The sequence below is a fragment of the Mobula birostris genome, chromosome 11, assembly GCF_030028105.1.
Source record: "Mobula birostris isolate sMobBir1 chromosome 11, sMobBir1.hap1, whole genome shotgun sequence".
Taxonomy (NCBI): domain Eukaryota; kingdom Metazoa; phylum Chordata; class Chondrichthyes; order Myliobatiformes; family Myliobatidae; genus Mobula; species Mobula birostris.
In genome coordinates this window covers 53,924,772-53,944,546 of record NC_092380.1, presented here as the reverse complement: position 1 = coordinate 53,944,546, position 19,775 = coordinate 53,924,772, and the positions used below count along the sequence as shown (strand labels likewise).

At 42.0% G+C, this 19,775-nt stretch overlaps 1 protein-coding gene across 1 annotated transcript in view; it reads right to left on the bottom strand.

The window, feature by feature from the left end:
- The window catches only part of LOC140205083 (N-acetyl-beta-glucosaminyl-glycoprotein 4-beta-N-acetylgalactosaminyltransferase 1-like), an 872,662-nt gene that overhangs the window by 239,575 nt on the left and 613,312 nt on the right, over positions 1–19,775 (bottom strand). Inside the window, exon 8 of the mRNA XM_072272248.1 lies at positions 1,999–2,077. Coding sequence (XP_072128349.1) covers positions 1,999–2,077 — 79 coding nt within the window. The remainder of the gene's footprint in view (positions 1–1,998; positions 2,078–19,775) is intronic.

Here is a 19,775-nt window from a genome sequence, read left to right as displayed (position 1 = left end):
GGAGCTGCTCTGGCCTATGGTCAGGACACACCTAGATCCTCTCCAGTTCGCCTACCAGCCCCGACTAGGAGTTGAGGATGCCATCGTTTACCAGCTGAACAGTGTCTACGCCCACCTGGACAAGCCAGCGAGCACTGTGAGGGTCATGTTTTTTGACTTCTCCAGTGCGTTCAACACCATCCGCCCTGCTCTGCTGGAGGAGAAGCTGACAGCGATGAAGGTGGATGCTTTTCTGGTATCATGGATTCTTGATTACCTGACTGGCAGACCATAGTACATGTGCTTGCAACACTGTGTGTCCGACAGAGTGATCAGCAGCATTGGGGCTCCACAGGGGACTGTCTTGTCTCCCTTTGTCTTCACCATTTACACCTCGGACTTCAACCACTGCACAGAGTCTTGTCATCTTCAGAAGTTTTCTGATGACTCTGCCATAGTTGGATGCATCAGCAAGGGAGATGAGGCTGAGTACAGGGCTACGGTAGGAAACTTTGTCACATGGTGTGAGCAGAATTATCTGCAGCTTAATGTGAAAAAGACTAAGAAGCTGGTGGTAGACCTGAGGAGAGCTAAGGTACTGGTGACCCCTGTTTCCATCTGGGGGTCAGTGTGGACATGGTAGAGGATTACAAATACCTGGGGATACGAATTGACAATAAACTGGACTGGTCAAAGAACACGGAAGCTGTCTTCAAGAAGGGTCAGAGCCGTCTCTATTTCCTGAGGAGACTGAAGTCCTTTAACATCTGCCGGACGATGTTGAGGATGTTCTACGAGTCTGTGGTGGCCAGTGCGATCATGTTTGCTGTTGTGTGCTGGGGCAGCAGGCTGAGGGTAGCAGACACCAACAGAATCAACAAACTCATTCGTAAGGCCAGTGATGAAGTGGGGATGGAACTGGACTCTCTGACAGTGGTGTCTGAAAAGAAGATGCTGTCCAAGTTGCATGCCATCTTGGACAATGTTTCCCATCCACTACATAATGTACTGGTTGGACACATGAGTACATTCAGCCAGAGACTCATTCCACCGAGATGCAACACAGAGCGTCATAGGAAGTTATTCCTGCCTGTGGCCATCAAACTTTACAACTCCTCCCTTGGAGGGTCAGACACCCTGAGCCAATAGGCTGGTCCTGGACTTATTTCCTGGCATAATCTACATACCACTATTTAACTATTTATGCTTTTATTATTACTATTTAATTATTTGTGGTGCAACTGTAACGAAAACCAGTTTCCCCCGGGATCAATAAAGTATGACTATGACTATTTCCAGTCTCCCTTAAATCCCAATACCAGAAAATTCAAGACCTAACAATTAACTAAGAACTATGTGAACAAGGCTGCTTCCTTCTATTGTGTCCAGATTTCCTTATGAAGCTATCACTTTACTTTGTGGCATTGTTCCAACTCATCATATTGCTGGTTAAGGCCACATTGATCTTCATGATCTTGATGAACACGGGAACAGTGTGTTTCAAGCCAATTCTCTATCAACAAAATGAACACAGCGGATCTGTGTCCTACCACCAGACATCCACCTTTCTCTGCTCTAACTAAGTTTCCCCCAGCAGTTTATCTACACTTATCTACACTTTCCATTATCATTCTTTCCTAAATGTTAAGCATTACTAACTGTTTACAAATAAAATTGTTGACGCATAAAATGAGATGTTCAGACTGCCTATAGAACAAGACTCCAATTGAGAGGAGGCAACAAACTGCAAACTGGTCTCACCATCCAGTCTCCACTTTTCCATCTATTTCACAATGATGAAACTGCTAAATCCTTGTTTAGAATATTACCTGATTTAGGAAGTACAATTTACAATTTTCAGCAGGATCTTTAACGTTAACCTTGGTCCTTTATGTTTAATTGAGAGAGCAGTCAAATAATCCAAAAGGTGCAATTACCCATCCTTGGCCTGACAAACTCCTGAATATGCTGATATTGAATGTCCCATTCAGATGAGGTTGCTGAGTTACAGTTACTTACCCCGACTTCCACATGATCAGATCCTCTATCATCCTGTTTATGAAGCACCTCAAAGTAGTATCTTCGTGCAGAAATAACACTGTGGAGAAAGGAAATGTATTGGTGAGGACAATTTTAGAAGAAATCTTTGAGCAGCTACAGTATATCAGTGATGTAGGGTAGTGATGCTGGCACAATACCACCCTCTGATGGCTGTCTATTCTCAGCTTTGCCTCTAGAGTATGGTTTCAAGTGCTTCTTCTGATGGGACTCATTCCCACCTCATATTGCACAGCTTGGTCTTCAATTTCCTGGCAAATTTCCACTGGGAACATTGCTAGAGAACATGTACTAACACATTACAAAATCAAAACACTGGTCCATATGGTTTCAGTACATTCTTTATATCTCAATTCTTTATTTATCCCTCAAAATTTCAGTGGTTAGTTGTAATGCTCAGTGCTCAAATGCTTCTCAGCCTGATCAATTTGTCCTTACCTTGTGTGGATTTTGGATAAGTACAGGTTTGGGATCCCATTCACAATGGAACAGTGTGCTAGGCCCAATGAAAGAATGGCCTATGTGAGTGCAGTACTGTAGATAAAACTAAAAGGTGTGAGCTAAGGGATTTAGAGGGGAGCTAACTATGACATTGATTCTCCAGTGGTGACTACCTGGAATACATTGCTGGACAGTGAGTTTGAAGCAGAGTCACTGTACAGCATTTTACACGTGTCCAAAGGAACACTTGAAAGGACTAGGCATGGCCAAGTGCTGGAAGAGTTTACTTATTTATTTATTGAGATCCAGGCAGAATAGGCCCTTCTGGCCCTTTGAGAGGCGAAGCCCAGCAATCCGCTGATTTAATCCTATCCCAATTGCAGGACAATTTACAATGACCAACTAAACTACCAACTGGCACACCTTTGCACTGTGGGAGGAAAGCCGAGCACCCAGAGTAAACTCATGCAGTCACAAGGAGAACGTAAAAACTCCTTACAAGCAGCAGCGGAAAATAAACCCGAGTCACTGGTACTATAAAGCATTCTGCCATGATGTTACTAATTAAGGAAGGATCCCTATGGTGCATGGATATGTTGGGCCAAATGGTTCTGTTTCTATGCTCTACGGCCAAAGGATAACAGCACTGAAAATGTACCACATTTGAAGTCATAATATTTCTGGAGGAGAGAATAAAAACCAGTGAGAATGGAGAGGTGAAGAGAGGGCTGTTTTTTAAAAAAGTAACTCCACAGCTTCCAGTGAGATGAACAAAAATAAACCAGTCATTACCACCCTCCTTCTTCCCCCCACAATACAGATCTCTACTGCACAGTTCAATAGTCGGTTTGAAAATTTTACTCAGAAATCTGTTGGCTCACACAAGGAAAATAACTTGAAATTTAAAAGTCAGCGGGAATGCCTTGTTAATATAAGCATAACCTTTAAGAACATGATATTTGAAACAAAATCGATTGCAATGTGCACCGAAGCACTAAAAACGTCGTTGAGCTCTGATAGTATTGGCTTTAAGCTGACAGCCAATGCACATAGTTGTGGAAGCTGACCAGCATCACACTTAAAAACAAGAAGGCCACTTTCAAAGAAAGCTGTCAACTGGAAAGCAGGTTACCGACCCAAGGCTGAAGCCAATGCTCAATAAATCTGTACCTAAAAGACATTTTCCTGGCAGTAGAACAAGGCTGATTGTCACAACACTCCATTCCTCATTCAGCTTACAGTTTGTGCCTGAGCCAAAATCAGAATAAAATGGCTCATTATATGTATCGATGCAACTGAATTTGAGCTAATGGCTGTGTGAGCTGTTTAACTGGGATCAGCTCAAATTCCTGACAGACCACTTTTTAAATCTGGACTTAATTATACTTGATGGTGAAAGAAATTAAAATGCAGTAAACAGGTGAGCTTAATCACTGCATATTGCTTTGCAAGCCATTAGAATGGAGAAAGATGTAAACTAATGAAAATTTAAAATCTATGCTATGTATCTTCTTGTAAACTAGGAGTGGTATGAATTGATAATCTCTGATTCTCTCTCTCCACCTCAGATCTGAATCCAACCCAAGTAGCTGGGATGAGGCAAGTATCTTTTTTACATAATAATAAGCATGCACAGATACAAGAGATTGCAGATTAATTGTTAGTCATTAACAACAATTAATCTGCTGGAGGACTCGGCAGGCCAAGCAGCACCTGTGGGTTGAGGTTGGGGTAACAAAATTGTTAATGCTTCTGTTCAAAGTCCTGGAGTGGGGGGGGGACTTCGACTTGAAGCATCAACAATTCCCTTCACACTCTCCACCACCTCCATTGTGGCTTGACTTACCAAGTTCCTGAAACAAACGGGAGACAAGAAACTGCGGATGCTGGAATTTGGAGCAACTCGAGTTCCAAATGAAAGATCTCAAGGTGAAACATCAACTGCCCATTTCCCTTCAGAGATGCTGCCTGACCTGCTTAGTTCTGAGTTCCTCGACATCTCATGTGCTGCTCTTCCAACAGATTGCTTGTTGCTACAGTTGCAATACAGCTGATTGTCTACAATGGAGCAGTCTACCAGAAGCATGGAGTAAGATGCCCAATTTTAGCATGGCAGAGACTTTTACACAAAATGGTGATGGAACAAAATGGAAATTCTCCTGCTGGTAGGTGAAGGAGGTTTGGTTTACCAAGGTTGGACAGACAAGAGCTCCTTTTTGCTTTTAACCATGACTTAACTGACCTACCTCGGGATTATTCAGAGCATTGGCTTCTGTCTTCTTAGGAGGAAATTGATTGTTTATTAAAGTGAAGGCTTTAAAGGGTTCAATAGTGATTTGATAAGAGTAAATAGAACAGAACATAGAACAGTATAGCACAGGAAGGGGCTCCTCTGTTCATGATATTGTACTGAACTAATTAAACTAGCAATTAAATAGCAAACTAATCCCTTATGCCTGCATAATGTCCCAGGGGAAATGCATGTATTCACAGGGAGAATGGGCAAACTCAACTCGGGCAGCTTGCTCATTTCTGGAGTTCAGACACAATTCAGTGATACTGCAGCTATGCTACACACTGAATGTATAGCTTTTGCTTAAAGCAGTGAGGCAAAATGATAGCTCTTCCAATCCGATCTAGGGAACTCACTGTAATCCTAACCCATTTTTGTGGGCTGGGGATTGTTTGGTAGAAGTGGAGACCTTGCTGACCCCAAGAGGGATCCAGAGCTTTCATTTGGACACTTGATGGAAACTAGGAGGAATGAAGTATTTATCTCATGTAACAGAGATGGGTGACCACTACTAAGCCTTTACCTTCTAAGATCTTACATATTGTTAGCTAGTAGACTACCTCCAAGTTTCACAGAATGGGTTTCCAGGTCACCAAAAAATGTGCTTAAGAGGAATCCATAACATAGAATGTTTGACCAGCTAAACACACCAGTGGCTCTTTTTCCTTCAGAAGGCTAAAGAAATTTGGCATGTTCTCATTGACACTCACATTTTTATAAATGCAGTACAGAAAGCCTCCTACCCAGTTGCATCACAGACCAGAATGGCAGGGCTATCAGTCTGTAACCAAGGCTACAAAAAAATTAAGGGATTTGTGAACACAACCAAACGCATCACACAAACCAGCCTCCCTCTGCTGGCTCCATCTACATTTCCCGCTGCCTCAGAAAGGCAGTCAATGTAATCAAAGACATCTTTCACCCCGGTCATCCTCTCTACTCCCCTTCCCATTGGGCAGAAGATGCAAAAGCTTGATAATAGTACCACCAGGCTTAAGGACAGCTTCTATTCCATTATTATCAGACTCTTGAACAATCCTCTTGTACGATAAAGATGAATCCCTGATCTCACAATTTAGCTTGTCATGACTCTGCACTTTCACTGCAACTATAACACTGTATTCTGTAATTTTATTTCCTTTTCTACTACTTCACTATACATATGGAAGGATCTGTATAGATGACATGCAAAAAAAAATCACTGTAATAGACCATCAGACATAGGAGCAGAATTAGGCCATTCAGCCTATTGTGTCTACACTGCCATTTGATCATGGCTGATTTGTATTTCCTCTCAACCCCATTCAACTGCCTTCTCCCTTTAACCTTTGATGCCCTTATGTAACCCAGGCTAATTAAACCCAAAGACATAATGTTAGAAAGCTCCACCTGTGGAGGGATGGAAGTGAGGTTTACCGAATTAAAAAAAAGAGAACTACGCGAGAACGAGGTGTGGCTGACACAGGTGTGGACAAGTGACAGAAATGCAGCAAGCTATTAGAAACTAACAAAAGATACAAACTGTTAAAAGTGAAGTTAATAGTTGGTATCTCTACCCTACTTCCTGGAAATCCTCAGGGTGACACCCTGGAGGAGAGAGGATATCGATAAAAGATTTATTGAAGCTACAGCTACAACAAGCACCAGCTACAGCGAGACGATATAGGCAGAGAGTGGTGTCCAAGATGTCTACTGTGTAACCTGAACTAGTTCTGTTAAGTCATACCAAGGGATTTGGTGAGTTACTGTTCCGAGTGTATAATTTGTGTGTGAAATATATTTGGTAGTGTTGTAGCTGAGAAATGTATGGAAATGACAATGTGATAGTGAGTTATTTTGAAATAGAAAATAGAATGTGCACAAGAGCTTACGGATTGTATTGCTGTTGTGTACAGGTCAGGTATTTTTGTGAAATTTTGTGAATCGATTTTCCGTGGATGACCCACAATTTCATCTAATGAACCAAGGAACACGATGATAAGCCTCCTAAAAAATCGAAGAACCAGTATGCGAACTAAATGCTTCAAGACATTGAGGATTTAATATGGTTGGATGTACAAGTTTATTTCTCATTTGAAGGATCAGAATTTGATTTTCTGGAAAAACATTGTTTTTGTAAAGATTTTAATAAGTTTCTAAATGAGATTTACTTTGTTTAAAAGTTGGAGAACTTGTCATGAAAGGAGCTAAACTGTGTTTTCTGTTCACTGCCTTCCTTTCAATAGCTAGAGCTTCTGATGGCCGACTAGCATCTGGTGTAGTACTATGTAATTAGATTTCCTCATAAAGAGTGCAGAGACGAGTCACACAAGACAAGCGTAACACAGGTGTTACACTTACTAACTAAAAACCTATCAACCTCTGCTTCAAATAAACCCATTCACTGGCATCCACAGCCATCTGTGGCAATTAGTTTCACAGATTCACCACCCTCTGACTAAATAAGTTCCTCCTAATCTAATAATGATAATAAATACTTCATTGATCCCCATTGATTCTTTCATTACAGTAGCACCATTTAAAAACACACTTAGCAGTGAGCAGACTTAACTAATAATAAAGTACAGAATAATAATATACACAATAATAATTTACCAATGTGCAATAATTTGCAATAATAATGTATGAATTCTGTGTTCTTAAGGGACGTTCTTCTATTCTAGGGCTACGTCCACACTACACCAGATAATTTTGAAAACGAAGCTTTTGCTCTTCGTTTTGACCCTCTGTCCACATTGAAACGGCGTTTTCATCCCACGAAAACGGAGCTTTTCTAAAACACTCTCCAGAGCGTGTAAATTTGAAAACGATTGTTGCGCGTTGTAGTGTAGATGGGGTAAACGGAGATATTTAAAAACACTGTCATGACAACACCACAACAAAAATGCTTTTTCTGCTTCTGCTTGGTACTGCGCAAGCACTGCCGGACGGCTGTTATAACGCACAGTCGGTGTGAATGGCGTGAGAGTTAAATTGTAAAGTGAGCTTTTTTGACTATTTAAAAACGCTGTCATGACGTGCCAGAACAGATGGCAGCAACATAGCATTTCATTGTTTACTTGAACGTAGCCCCTCACACAACCTAACAATTTCAGAACAGACGGCAACGAGACTTAAGCCAGAAGAATTAGAAATGTACTCACCAAATACTTTGATCCATAGCTTACTAAATAAATAAGTATACTCACTTTGCCCTGATTTCTGTCCTTGCTTGTATGAAGGTGATTTACCTATTTATGCAAGTACTTCTCTGACAATAGATGTGTAACAGCCTAATGTGACGTTGTATGGAAATACAAGATAACACTGATGCAGACATATTTTATACACTTAACAAGGTGCTTTATTAATGCAACAGAGTTAGTCAGTTTTTCAGTGTTCGTCGTCAGTAGGGTCATACTGTCCGTGAACTCTCTGTCGGTTGCCTCCATATGCTCAAGTATCTGTTGTTTTTTTAGTTCTAAGTCCTCCTGCGCGAGAGCCAACAGCAATTCCTTTAAAGTTTTTCTAGTCTGTAACTAGACAAACTCGCACCAAGTATACCGTTTCCTCTTCGCTTGTTTTCTGTGTCCTGTGCATGCCCAGTAGGAGGAGATTCGCCCAAATATCTGTCCTAATGTGAACGGAGATATTTTGAAAAACGCTTGGTGTGGACGCCTGCGTTTTTACTCAAAACCGGCATTTTCAAAATTATCCGGCGTAGTGTGGATGTAGCCTAAGTTGGCGCCCTCTGGTCCTAGACTTTCCCACTATTGAAAACATCATCTCCATGTCCACTCTATGCAGCCTTTCAAGATTTGGTAGGTTTCAATGCGATTTCCGAATGAGTACAGGCCCAAGCCATCAAATGCTTCACATATATTATCTTGGGAACGAAAGGGTTAATTCTCATCTATCTCAGTACATGTGACAATAATAAACCAATCACTAATCCCAGTCTAGCTACTCATCTGCACATATATCCTCCAGGCGGGGAACAGCTGGTCAACTTTAATAGCAGCAGGCATTGTACTGGCAATGAAAAAGAAAAATGAGCATGAATTGGAAAGATGTCCCCAAATATGAACTTTGTAAGACCATAAGATGTAAAGACCATTTGGCCCATCATGGCTGTTCCATTTCCCTCTCAGCCCCAGTCCCCAATCTCTTGCCTTCTCCCCGTATGCCTTCATGCCCTGACTGACCAAGAATCTATCAACCTCCACCTTAAATATATCCAATGACTTGGCCTGCACAGCCACCTGTGGCAATGAGTTCCACAGACTCAGCACTCTCTGGCTAAAGAAATTCCTCATCTCCATTCTAAATGGATGTCCCTCTGTTCTGAGAGCTATTCCTCTAGTCCTAGACTCCAACACCATAGGAAGCATCCTCTCTACATCCACTGTATCGAGGCCATTCAGCATTCGATAGGTTTCAATGAGATCCTCCCTCATTCTTCTGAATTCCAGTGAGTAGAGGCCCAGAGTCATCAAGCACTCTTCATATGATAAGCCTTTCAATCCCAGAATTAATTTTGTGAGCCTCCTTTGAACTATCTCCAATGTATGTACATCCTGTCTTAGAACAGGCCCAAAACTACTCACCATACTCCATGAGGTCTCCTCAGTGCCTTATAAAGCCTTAACATTACATCCTTGCTTCTATATTCCAGTCCTCTTGAAATGAATGCTAATATTGCATCTGCCTTCCTCACCACTGACTCAATCTGCAAATTAATGTTTAAGGAATCCTTCACAAGGACCCCCCGGTTGTTTTGCACCTCAGATTTTTGTAATTTTCTCTCCGATTAGAAAATAGTCTACTCTTTTATTTCTTCTACCAAAGTTCATGACCATACACCTACACTGTATTCCGTCTACCACTCCATCGCCTATCCTCCTAATCTGTCTAAATCAATATGTAGCCTCTCTGCTTCCTCAAAACTACCTGCCCCTCCACCTTTGTTCCACTTCCATTGTTATCCTATCCAACATAAAAATGTTACAGAAAAATATTCAGACTAAGGTGACATAGACACACATAATAAGGAAACATTCCCTTCAGCTCACTGTCCCTTCAGACCATCAAGCACCTATTTTAGTTTCTCAAATTTTCAATGCCTTTTTCTCCCATCCTCTGTTGTTGCCATTCACCTACAGATTAGGAGCAATTTAATGCAGCCAAATAACATAACGGCCCACTGCTTTGGGAATGAGGCTGGAAACAGGAGCTCCCAGAGAAAATCCACATGGGAGAATGTACAAACTCTTAACAGACACAAAAGGTCAGGATTGAATTGAGTCACTCGAGCTCTGAGGCAACTCTATCAGCTGCACCACTGTGCGACCCAACATGGTTGAATGTAAAATAGCTTAACTTTGCAACCCATAGTGAGGGGGAGGTGGTCAAAATATTTCCCTCAGTGAGGTCACAGTTTGGATTAACTGTGGCACTGCTGTAGGAAACATTCTCACACCCCTAATCTAAAACAAAGGGGTATTCTCCAGCCTTCATGCTTGACACCAATGCCTAAAGACTGCATCAAAACACTTCAGAAGCATCTACTTCCGTCCCCAACCCAAGACAACAACAGCTCAGATCATAAAATGACTAAATATAGGGAAAGTAAAAACCAAATGTATTAAAATACATGTTAACAAATTTCACAATACATTCCAGTGATATTAAACCTTATTCTGATTAAAGATTGCAGCCCCTGAAATAATCTTAACAGAGTATTGTTTTAAAATAGAATTAAGCTTCTACCTACTCTGACTAAAAGTGTGCCTCTCCTTGCGATATTCAATCTCCTTCTGGCTCATAGGAGATTGTGCAGTTGTTTGAGGTGATTCAACAGCTGTGGGGATATTCATGTCAAAATTTGTATCTAATTGAGATGAAAACCAAACATCACGACACTTGCACAGAGTTGCAACGGAACAGCCAGACACATTCCAGCCCAATGGTATTGAAAAGAAGGAGTGCAGGTATTGAAAAGAAGGAGTGCAGATCCTGGGACTCTGGAAACAAAACGAAAAGTTTTTGGATTGTCAAGCAGCATCTGGGAAAAGGGACTGGAATGTTTCAGATCGAGGACTTGGCAACAGTTTTGTGAAAACATGAATAAGGAACCAGGGCCCTGATGTGAAAAGGGGAACATGGGAATCAGGTATCTGGCATGTTAAAGGGAACATAAGAAACAAGACCCCAATGTGTTAAAGGGAACAACAGAATCAGGGCCCTGGTATGTTAGAGGAAATTTAAGACTATAAGATCACAAGACATAGAAGCTGAATTAAGCCATTCAGCCCATCGAATCTGCTCTGCCGTTCCATCATGGCTGATCCCAGATCCTACTCAACCCCACACACCTGCCTTCTCGCCATATCCTTTGATCCCTGACTTCTGCCTCAAATATACTCACAAAATTGGCCTCCACCGCAGTCTGTGGAAAACATTCCACAGATTCACTACTCTCTGGTTAAAAAAAATCCACCTTACCTCTGTTCTAAAAGATTGTCCCTCAGTTTTGAGGCTGTGCCCTCTAGGTTTACTCCCATCATAGGAAACATCCTCTCTACATCCACCCTATCTAATCCTTTCAACATTTGAAAGGTTTCAATGAGAACCCCCACATTCTTCTAAACTCCAGTGAGTACAGGCGCAAAGCTGCCAAATGCTCCTCAAATGTCAACCCAATTACAAGAGAAAATCTGCTGTTGCTGGAAATCCAAGCAACACACAATAAATGCTGGAGGAACTCAGCAGGCCAGGCAACATCTATGGAAAAGAGTACAGTCAACGTTTCAGGTTGAGACCTTTCAGCAGGACTGGAGAAAAAAAAATGAGGAGTAGATTTAAAAGATGGGGAGGGGGGAAGGGAGAGAGAAACACAAGGTGATAGGTGAAATCGGAAGTTGGGAGGGATGAAGAAAAGAGCTGGGAACTTGATTCGTGAAAGAGATACAGGGCTGGAGAAGGGGGAATCTGATAGAGAAGACAGAGGCCATAGAAGAAAGAAAAGTGGGAGGAGCACCAGAGGGAGGCGATGGCCAGGCAAGGAGATAAGGTGAGAGAGGGAAAAGGGGATGGGGAATGGTGAAGGAGAGTGGAGGAGGACATTACCGGAAGTTTGAGCAATCAATGTTCATGTCATCAGGTTGGAGACTACCCAGACGGAAAATAAAGTGTTGTTCCTCCAACATGAGTGTGGCCTCATGCAACAGTAGAGGAGGCCAAGGATTGACATATCGGAATGGGAATCGAAAGTGGAATTAAAATGGATGGCCACTGGAAGATACTACTTTTTCTGGCAGATGGAGCGTAGGTGCTCGGTGAACCGGTCTCCCAATCTACGTTGGGTCTCACTGATATACAGGAGGATACTGAGAGCACTGGACAGAGTAAATGACCCCAACAGTCTCACAGGTGAAGTGTTGGCTCACCTGGAAGGACTGTTTGGGACCTTGAATCGTAAAGGTTCCTTTTATATTAAGCTCTTTGATATGATCTGGGTTATTACACAACACCCAATCTAAGATAGACTTTCCTCCAAGTAGATTCAAGCACAAGCTTCTCTAAAAAAAAACTCACAAGGATTTGACAAATTCCTTCTTTTGCAGTCCAACATCAACCTAATTTTCCCAGTCCCCTTGCACATTGAAGTACCCCATTACAGGAGTGTCATTACCCTTATTACATGACCTTTCCAGCTCCCTTTGCAATCTCAACCCTACATCTTGGCTGCTATGTGAAGGCCTATATATGATTCCTACCTCATGTAAGATGTGAAGTGACTCAGAAGCACAACAGATAGTGCACAGCTCCAGCAGTCTTGGTTGATCATAACCATGAATGCTGTCTGTGTGGAGTTAGCACGTTCACTCATAATCACATGGGTTTTCCACTGAGTCCTTATCCCAAAGATGATCTGCAAGGCTATTGTGAATTGCCCCTGGCATAGATAGAAAAACATAGAAAACACAGAAAACCTACAGCATAATACAGGCCCTTCAGCCCACAAAATTGTGCCGAACATGTCCCTACCTTAGAAATTACTAGGGTTACCCATAGCCCTCTATTTTTCTAAGTTCCACGTACCAATCCAAAAGTCTCCTAAAAGACCCTATCATATCTGCCTCTACCACCATTGCCAGCAGCCCATTCCACGCATTCACCACTCTCTGCGTAAAAAACTTACCTCTGACATCTCCTCTATGCCTTCTTCCAAGCACTTTAAACCTGTGCCCTCTTGTGGCAGCCATTTCAGCCCTGAGAAAAAGCCTCTGACTATCCACACAACCAATGCCTCTCATCACCTCATACACCTCTATCAGGTCACCTCTCATCCTCCGTCACTCCAAGGAGAAAAGGCCGAGTCCACTCAACCTGTTTTCATAAGGCATGCTCCCCAATCCAGGCAACAACTTTTTAAATCTCCTCTGCACCCTTTCTATGGTTTCCACATCCTTCCTGTAGTGAGGTGACCAGATAGGTAGAAGAGAATCAAAGGGAAGTTAATGGGCATTTGAGATGAAATACAGCCCAGGATCGGAAAAGTCAATGGTGGGTTGTAAACTCTGCCAACTTCATGATGGGCCTCCTTATCATCAATGGCATCTTCAGAAAGTGATGCCTCCAAAAGGCAGCATCCATCATTAAGGACCTCCACCACACAGGACATGCCCTCTTCTCATCACTACCATCAAAGAGAGGGTAGAGAAGGCTGAGGCCACTCCATAACTTTTTTATGAACAGCTTTTCCCCCCCACTGTCAGATTTCTGAACCATCCATGAACTCGTAAACACTACCTCACTATTTTTGCACTACTGATTTATTTTTCAAATATATATTTCTTATTGTAATTTATAGTATATCTTATGCACTGCAGCACACTGCTACAACAAACCAGCAAATTTCACAACATACATCAGTGATAATAAACCTGATTGCGATTGTGATTCTGAATTGGTTACAGGGAAATAAAGGAGGGGAGGGATTAATAGGAATACTTTGACAGCTGGCATAGACTTACTGGGTGAAAGGTCTATGAGGGAAAAAGGTAATATGATTCAATTCTTGTCATGGACATTCAAAATAAAATCATCAACAATTAAACATTTAATAGTAATGAGGGTGTCAGCAAATGGTCCTTTGAAATGAAGGCGATCAGCTCAAGCAATTGGTACCTTTTTACTGTGAAACAGGCTCTCTTGTTAAATTATCCACTTTAAGTTTCCAAAACAGATGAATATAGAATGGAAATAAAGAGTAACTATTCTATGGACTATGTATTCTTCCAATCAAATAGAACTGAATTCTAATGGCTTTACATATTAGATAGCTTTCGTAGCCAAGACAGTGCTTTTACTTTCCACAATATAACAAAAATTTACTTTAGCAGACTAACAGAAGATGTAACCTTGACTTATTTGCTAAACTGAAATGATTGGAGATGCCACACATCACTGCCACCTCACCCCGGGTGTCACAAACCAGAGGAGCTCCCAGTTTGCAATTGGAAAGCTACACTTTTCTAATGACAATCACATCAACCTTCACCAAAAAGCCAGAATGATTTGACCAAAAAACTATCTTCCCCTATTTGTCCTCAGTCCTGTAGTATAGGAAAAGTACCTATACTTTTGAAGTACCTTTGAAAAGAAGCTCTAGTTAATGCTTTTAACAAGTTTAAAATCCCTTACTTGAAATCGATCAATCACTTTAATTAGTCCCAAGTTCCTACTTGGGTATATTAAGATGGATTAATAAAAATAGCATTGTTCATTAATCTTAAAGTCAGAAATGACTGAATTTTCAGAAGCAGACTGTACCTGAATATTTTCAAATTGTACTGAATTAATAATGTGCACTATGTTATAAAGAGAATTTCTTTAGCTTGAGTATTTCAGTACAAAATTTCTTTATTTCTAATGGAGTGATTTGTTTTGTAAAGAAATCTATAGTGACAATGTTTACAAGTTTCTTAACTTTAGGGAGCCGAGATGAATGGATCACCAATATTATCACTGTTTTGCTGACTCCCACATATTCTACAAATAGTGCCAATTTTGGATCTTAGACAGTGTCTGCATACCCCTCAAATAAAACAGGACCTCTCCCAGGTCAGGCAGAATCTGTGGAGAAAAGCAGTTAATATTTCTGATGAGTGTTCCTCAATCTTGCTTTTCTCTTCTGAGTTTTTCCAGTATTTTCACTTTTAGTCATTTCCAGTATCTGCAGAATTTTACTATCATTTTACTTTACCCTCTCCTGGATAATATTTTGCCTCACCAATGGTAGCGTTTTATGACAGCTCTTGAGTCTATTTTAGACAGCTCCTGAATCTCATCTACCAGCTTCCTCAGTCTGATATCAAGACTCTCAACTTTGCAACCTCAGAACCCAGATATCCTTATTGTAAAACCTCTAGAAATCTTACAGATGAGCATTGCTGTAAATACATCAATTTTAAATATGTTCAATCTGCTTGAGGATGAAATGTCAAATTAAATACGAAGCCTTCAATTTTATGAGAGTGACTTGGTCACTATGCAAACCATCCAAACCTGGAGAAAATATTGAGCGAGACTAACATATCACTAGATGTAAGCAGAACCCAAATGTTCTTTGTCTTATCTAACCCAGGACTAGCAATAAAGCTGAAATCATGTATCCGACTTCTGGAAGAGGAACCCTTTTTCCGTAGGAGAGTTTATAGCAGCTTTGAATTTTTGACGATGCTAGGATCCAAGAATGTTGACATCATTGAAAAGTTGGGGCGGGGGGGGGTCCACTGTTTAGCACTGAGTTTGCAGCACAGAATGATAGGGTGGCACACAAGCTCACATCGGCTCTTGCCTCATCTACCCTTGTAGGGATATCTGTCAGAATGACTTAGCAGAAAGCTTAATTAATCCAAAATGGAGAATGAGTGAATGGAAAGGGACAGAATGCCTATACTTGGGAAGCATCTGATTGAAGCTGCCCAAGGTCTTCATCTGGCATGTGCATCAGCAAAAAAATGTGGCAAGCATAAATTGAAGCCTAGGCAGATAACAAGGTTAGACCGTGCTCAGAGGCACTCAGCTACGCAGGTAAGTAGTTAGCAGCCTTGAATGACATATTAATGAGCTGCTGAGTTGCCCAAAATAGACAAACTCTGCTCCTGTAATTGAATACAGTAGCACCAAAGATGCTCAGTGTCCTTTTTCCAGTGCAGGTTAGCCGTGGTAAAAAGGAACAGTATAATGCATGTGTCTGTTTTGATCTAATTTTGTCTTTCAATTGAACCAAATATTTATTTTGAAATCCTTTAAACCCACATGCCGCAACAGCAGGCTAATTAGCAGTCACTGCCTCTGGCTGTATTAAAACCAAAGTACAAAAGATACACAGTGCACCATTAAACCCATTACTTTTTAACCTTTTTTACCTAATTAATTTTTAATGCAAGGCATAAATGGAGTACATTATAAAGCTCCATGGGGACTGATTTATCCAATCCACTGCAATAACTCACACACAAGAGAGTTGTCAGATTGGGCTATTCGCAAGACAAAGTATTTCCCATTCATATCTTCACAGCTATTAATTTCCCTATCAATTTAATCTACATACCATCTGCTTTGTCAAAGAGGGGGAAGGACCAACAGAACACCAGAAAGCAACCGGGTTGCTCTTCACTGTGCAGGACTGGAAGCTAAAAGCAGACCTGGGAAAACAGCTGCAGTTTCCTCCCCACATCACAGAGAGTACATTGCGGCCCGACGTTGTGTTGTGGACCGACTCATTGAAGCACGTTCTTATGCTTGAGCTTACCGTGTCGTGGGAAGAACGCGTGGAGGAGGCCTACGAGTGGAAAAGAGCCAAGTATGAAGATCTGAAGAACAACAGTCAAAGAAGGGGCTGGAGAGCAAAGTGTTGGCCCGTGGAGGTTGGGTGTCGTGGCCTTGCAGGCCAGTCACTCTGCAAAGTATACACTGCACTTGGAATCACGGGAGAGAGAAGAAAGAGAGTCATTTCTACCACCACAGATGCAGCAGAGAAAGCGTCAAGATGGCTCTGAATAAAGAGGGCAGATCCATGGGTTGCTGCTAGGGCACAGGCCGGGGTCTGATCAACCCTGGTTGGGTTGCCTGGGCGAGGGTCTATGATGTTGAAAGACCTGAAACACCTGATGACCTCAGGTTACATCACTGATGATGTGCTCTAGCTTAGCATCATGCAGATGTTTCTGTAAGAAAATAAATTGATTTTCCATTAGAAACTCTTGCATAATAAGTGTTTGTGGCATTTAGAAGAGGTTGCAAATAATACTCAGTCCTGATGAAGGGTCTAGGCCCGAAATGTCAACTGTTCTCTTTTCCATAGATGCTACCTGACCTGCTGAGTTCCTCCAGCATTTTGTGTGTGTTGCTTGCAAACAGTACCTTTCCATCAGGAGCCAGACCTTCCTTCACAAAATATGAAGGCAAATCCATGGATTAACATTTCCACAGATGTCTTTCTTTCTACCAGAATTGGAATCAGAATCAGGTTTAATATCACCAGCGAATGTCGTGAAATTTGTTGTTACGCAGCAGTAGTACATTGCAATACATAAGGAATATGAAATACAGTAAATATATATTAGTTAAATAAGTAATGCAAAAAAGTAGTGAGGTCGTGTTAATGGATGGTAGAAGAGAAGAAGTTGTTCCTGAATCATTGAGTATGTGCCTTCAGGCTCCTGTACCTCCCTCCCTGATGGTAGCAATGAAAAGAGAGCATGTGCTGGGTGATGGGGGTCCTTAATGATGGGTGTTGCTTTTTTGAGTCATCGCTCCTTGAAGATGTCCTGGATGCTACGGAGGCTAGTGCCTATGATAGAGCTGACCGAGTTCACCACTTTCGGCATCTTCTTTCGATCCATCCAGTAGCCCCTGTTCCCCCCTCCCCCCCATGCCAGACAGATGCAACCAGTTAGAACACTCTCCATGGTACATCTGTAGAAATCTGCAAGTGTCTTTGGTGTCATACCAAATCTCCTCAAATTCTTAATGAAATATAGCTGCTGTTGTGCCTTCTTTGTAACTGCATTGATATGTTGGGCCAAGGATAGACCCTCAGAGATGTTGACACCCAGGAACTTGAAATTGTTCACTCTTTCCACTTTTAATCCCTCTATGAGGACTGGTATGTGTTCCCTCGACTTATTCCTTCCACAATTAGCTCTTTGGTCTTGCTGATGTTGAGCACAAGGTTATTGCTGCAACACAACTCACCTAGCTGATACATATCACTCCTGTATGCCTTCTCGTCACCATCTGAAATTCTGCCAACAATAGTAGTGCCATCAGCAAATTTATAGATGGCATTCGAGCTGCACCATTCCAATTGCATCTTAAGCAATTTTCCTGTCCACTCCTTGTAGCTAGATTTCTAGAAAACTTTTGGCAAGTTGACATGGAACATTGGTATTAAATTAATCCAGAATCCAAATGGGAAACTGGTTCAAGTTAATCCCTCTTCAAACTTCAGCCATCTTTGTTTTCCACTTTTTGCCTTATATTTGTTAAACATGCCAGAGCAGTAAAGGAGTTACTCACCACCTTATTCTAAATGTCAGGAGCCGTACTTTGACAAGGAACCTCAGAAAAACTCTTGCTACTAATTTTGTACAGGGTACAAGCCTAATATCTGTAGACAAGTGTCCACATCAAACCATTTACTGATATTAATCCTTTCCTGAGTTAACTACCTAACAATTGTTTCCACATTAAGTAGTGGGCAGATCAGATGCAATGAAATAAATGCACAATTACAACATATGAAAGAATTGAACAGTTAAAGAAAATATAACTAATCAAATCCATTCCCTTTGCATGCCCTGTACTGTGTGAATGACCTCACTCTGTCATAAGCCTTCCTCACCAAGGAAAGTTTAAGTAAACTTTTCCTCCAGTGTTGAAATCCCTAGAATACTGTTTTATGGTGGAACAAATTACCAGTGAATAAGTCTCCAGCTGGTGGATACCTGTGAAGAAACTCTGAGCTTTACTAGAATCAGGATGTATCATAAGGGGGGCATTGATGACAGACTCAAATGCAAGACACAGACACTTAAGTACTAGGAACAGGACTCAGTGTGACAAGAAAGCAAGGGAAGTGGGGAAGAAGGGACGCTGGACATTGACACAGGCCCTGGATAAGACTAGGATGCAGGGCCTGGGCTAGGACATGGACAAGAAACACAGAACCCGGACAAGGACCTAGGAACAAGGAGCCTGGACTAGGGACATGGGATTCTGGAACTACAGCCTGGACAAGGACCTGAAACCTGGGTCTAGGTTGGGACTCGGAACCTGGGTCCTGACTCAGAGCTGGAACCCGGGTTTAGGCTAGGACAAGATGTGGCTACAGGTTGTGGCGTGGCTACAGGACTAGATGTGAGACTCCTGGACAGGACGAGAGATCTCCAGCACAGGGCGAGGCACATGGACAGGACGAGAACACAAAGCCATGACTTGGTCTTGGGAGACAGGAACCTCGGAGCCTTGGACTTGGAATTCAGGAACCTCGGAGCCTTGGATTTGAGCACAGGAAACATGGAGCCTCGGTCTTGAACACAGGAACATGGAACACAGAGCTGGGACCCCTCCTTGGGAGTAGAACGTAGGGCCGGGACTCATACAGAGCACACACAGCCAGGACCCCCTCCTTGGGAACAGGACCAAGGGCCGGGGCTCTTTCCTGGTAGGATCACCCATGGCGGTAAGGTCGAGGGTGAGGTCCCTGACAAAGAACAATCCAACTAAGACCTCAACAGTGGAAGAGGCAGACAAAGTTACTTTGAACTCAACGGCTGTGAAGGAGTATGAACACTGCAACAAATCTATCAGCTCCAATCGTCGTGGTTTCCATGCCATTGGAATCAGTTGGTTGATTTGTGAAGTATTGTGTGCTTCTTGGAGTGCAACATCAAGTATACTGAACTCGAAAAGATAGTTCTCCACTCAGGTTAGCAGCAAACGGCTGGAC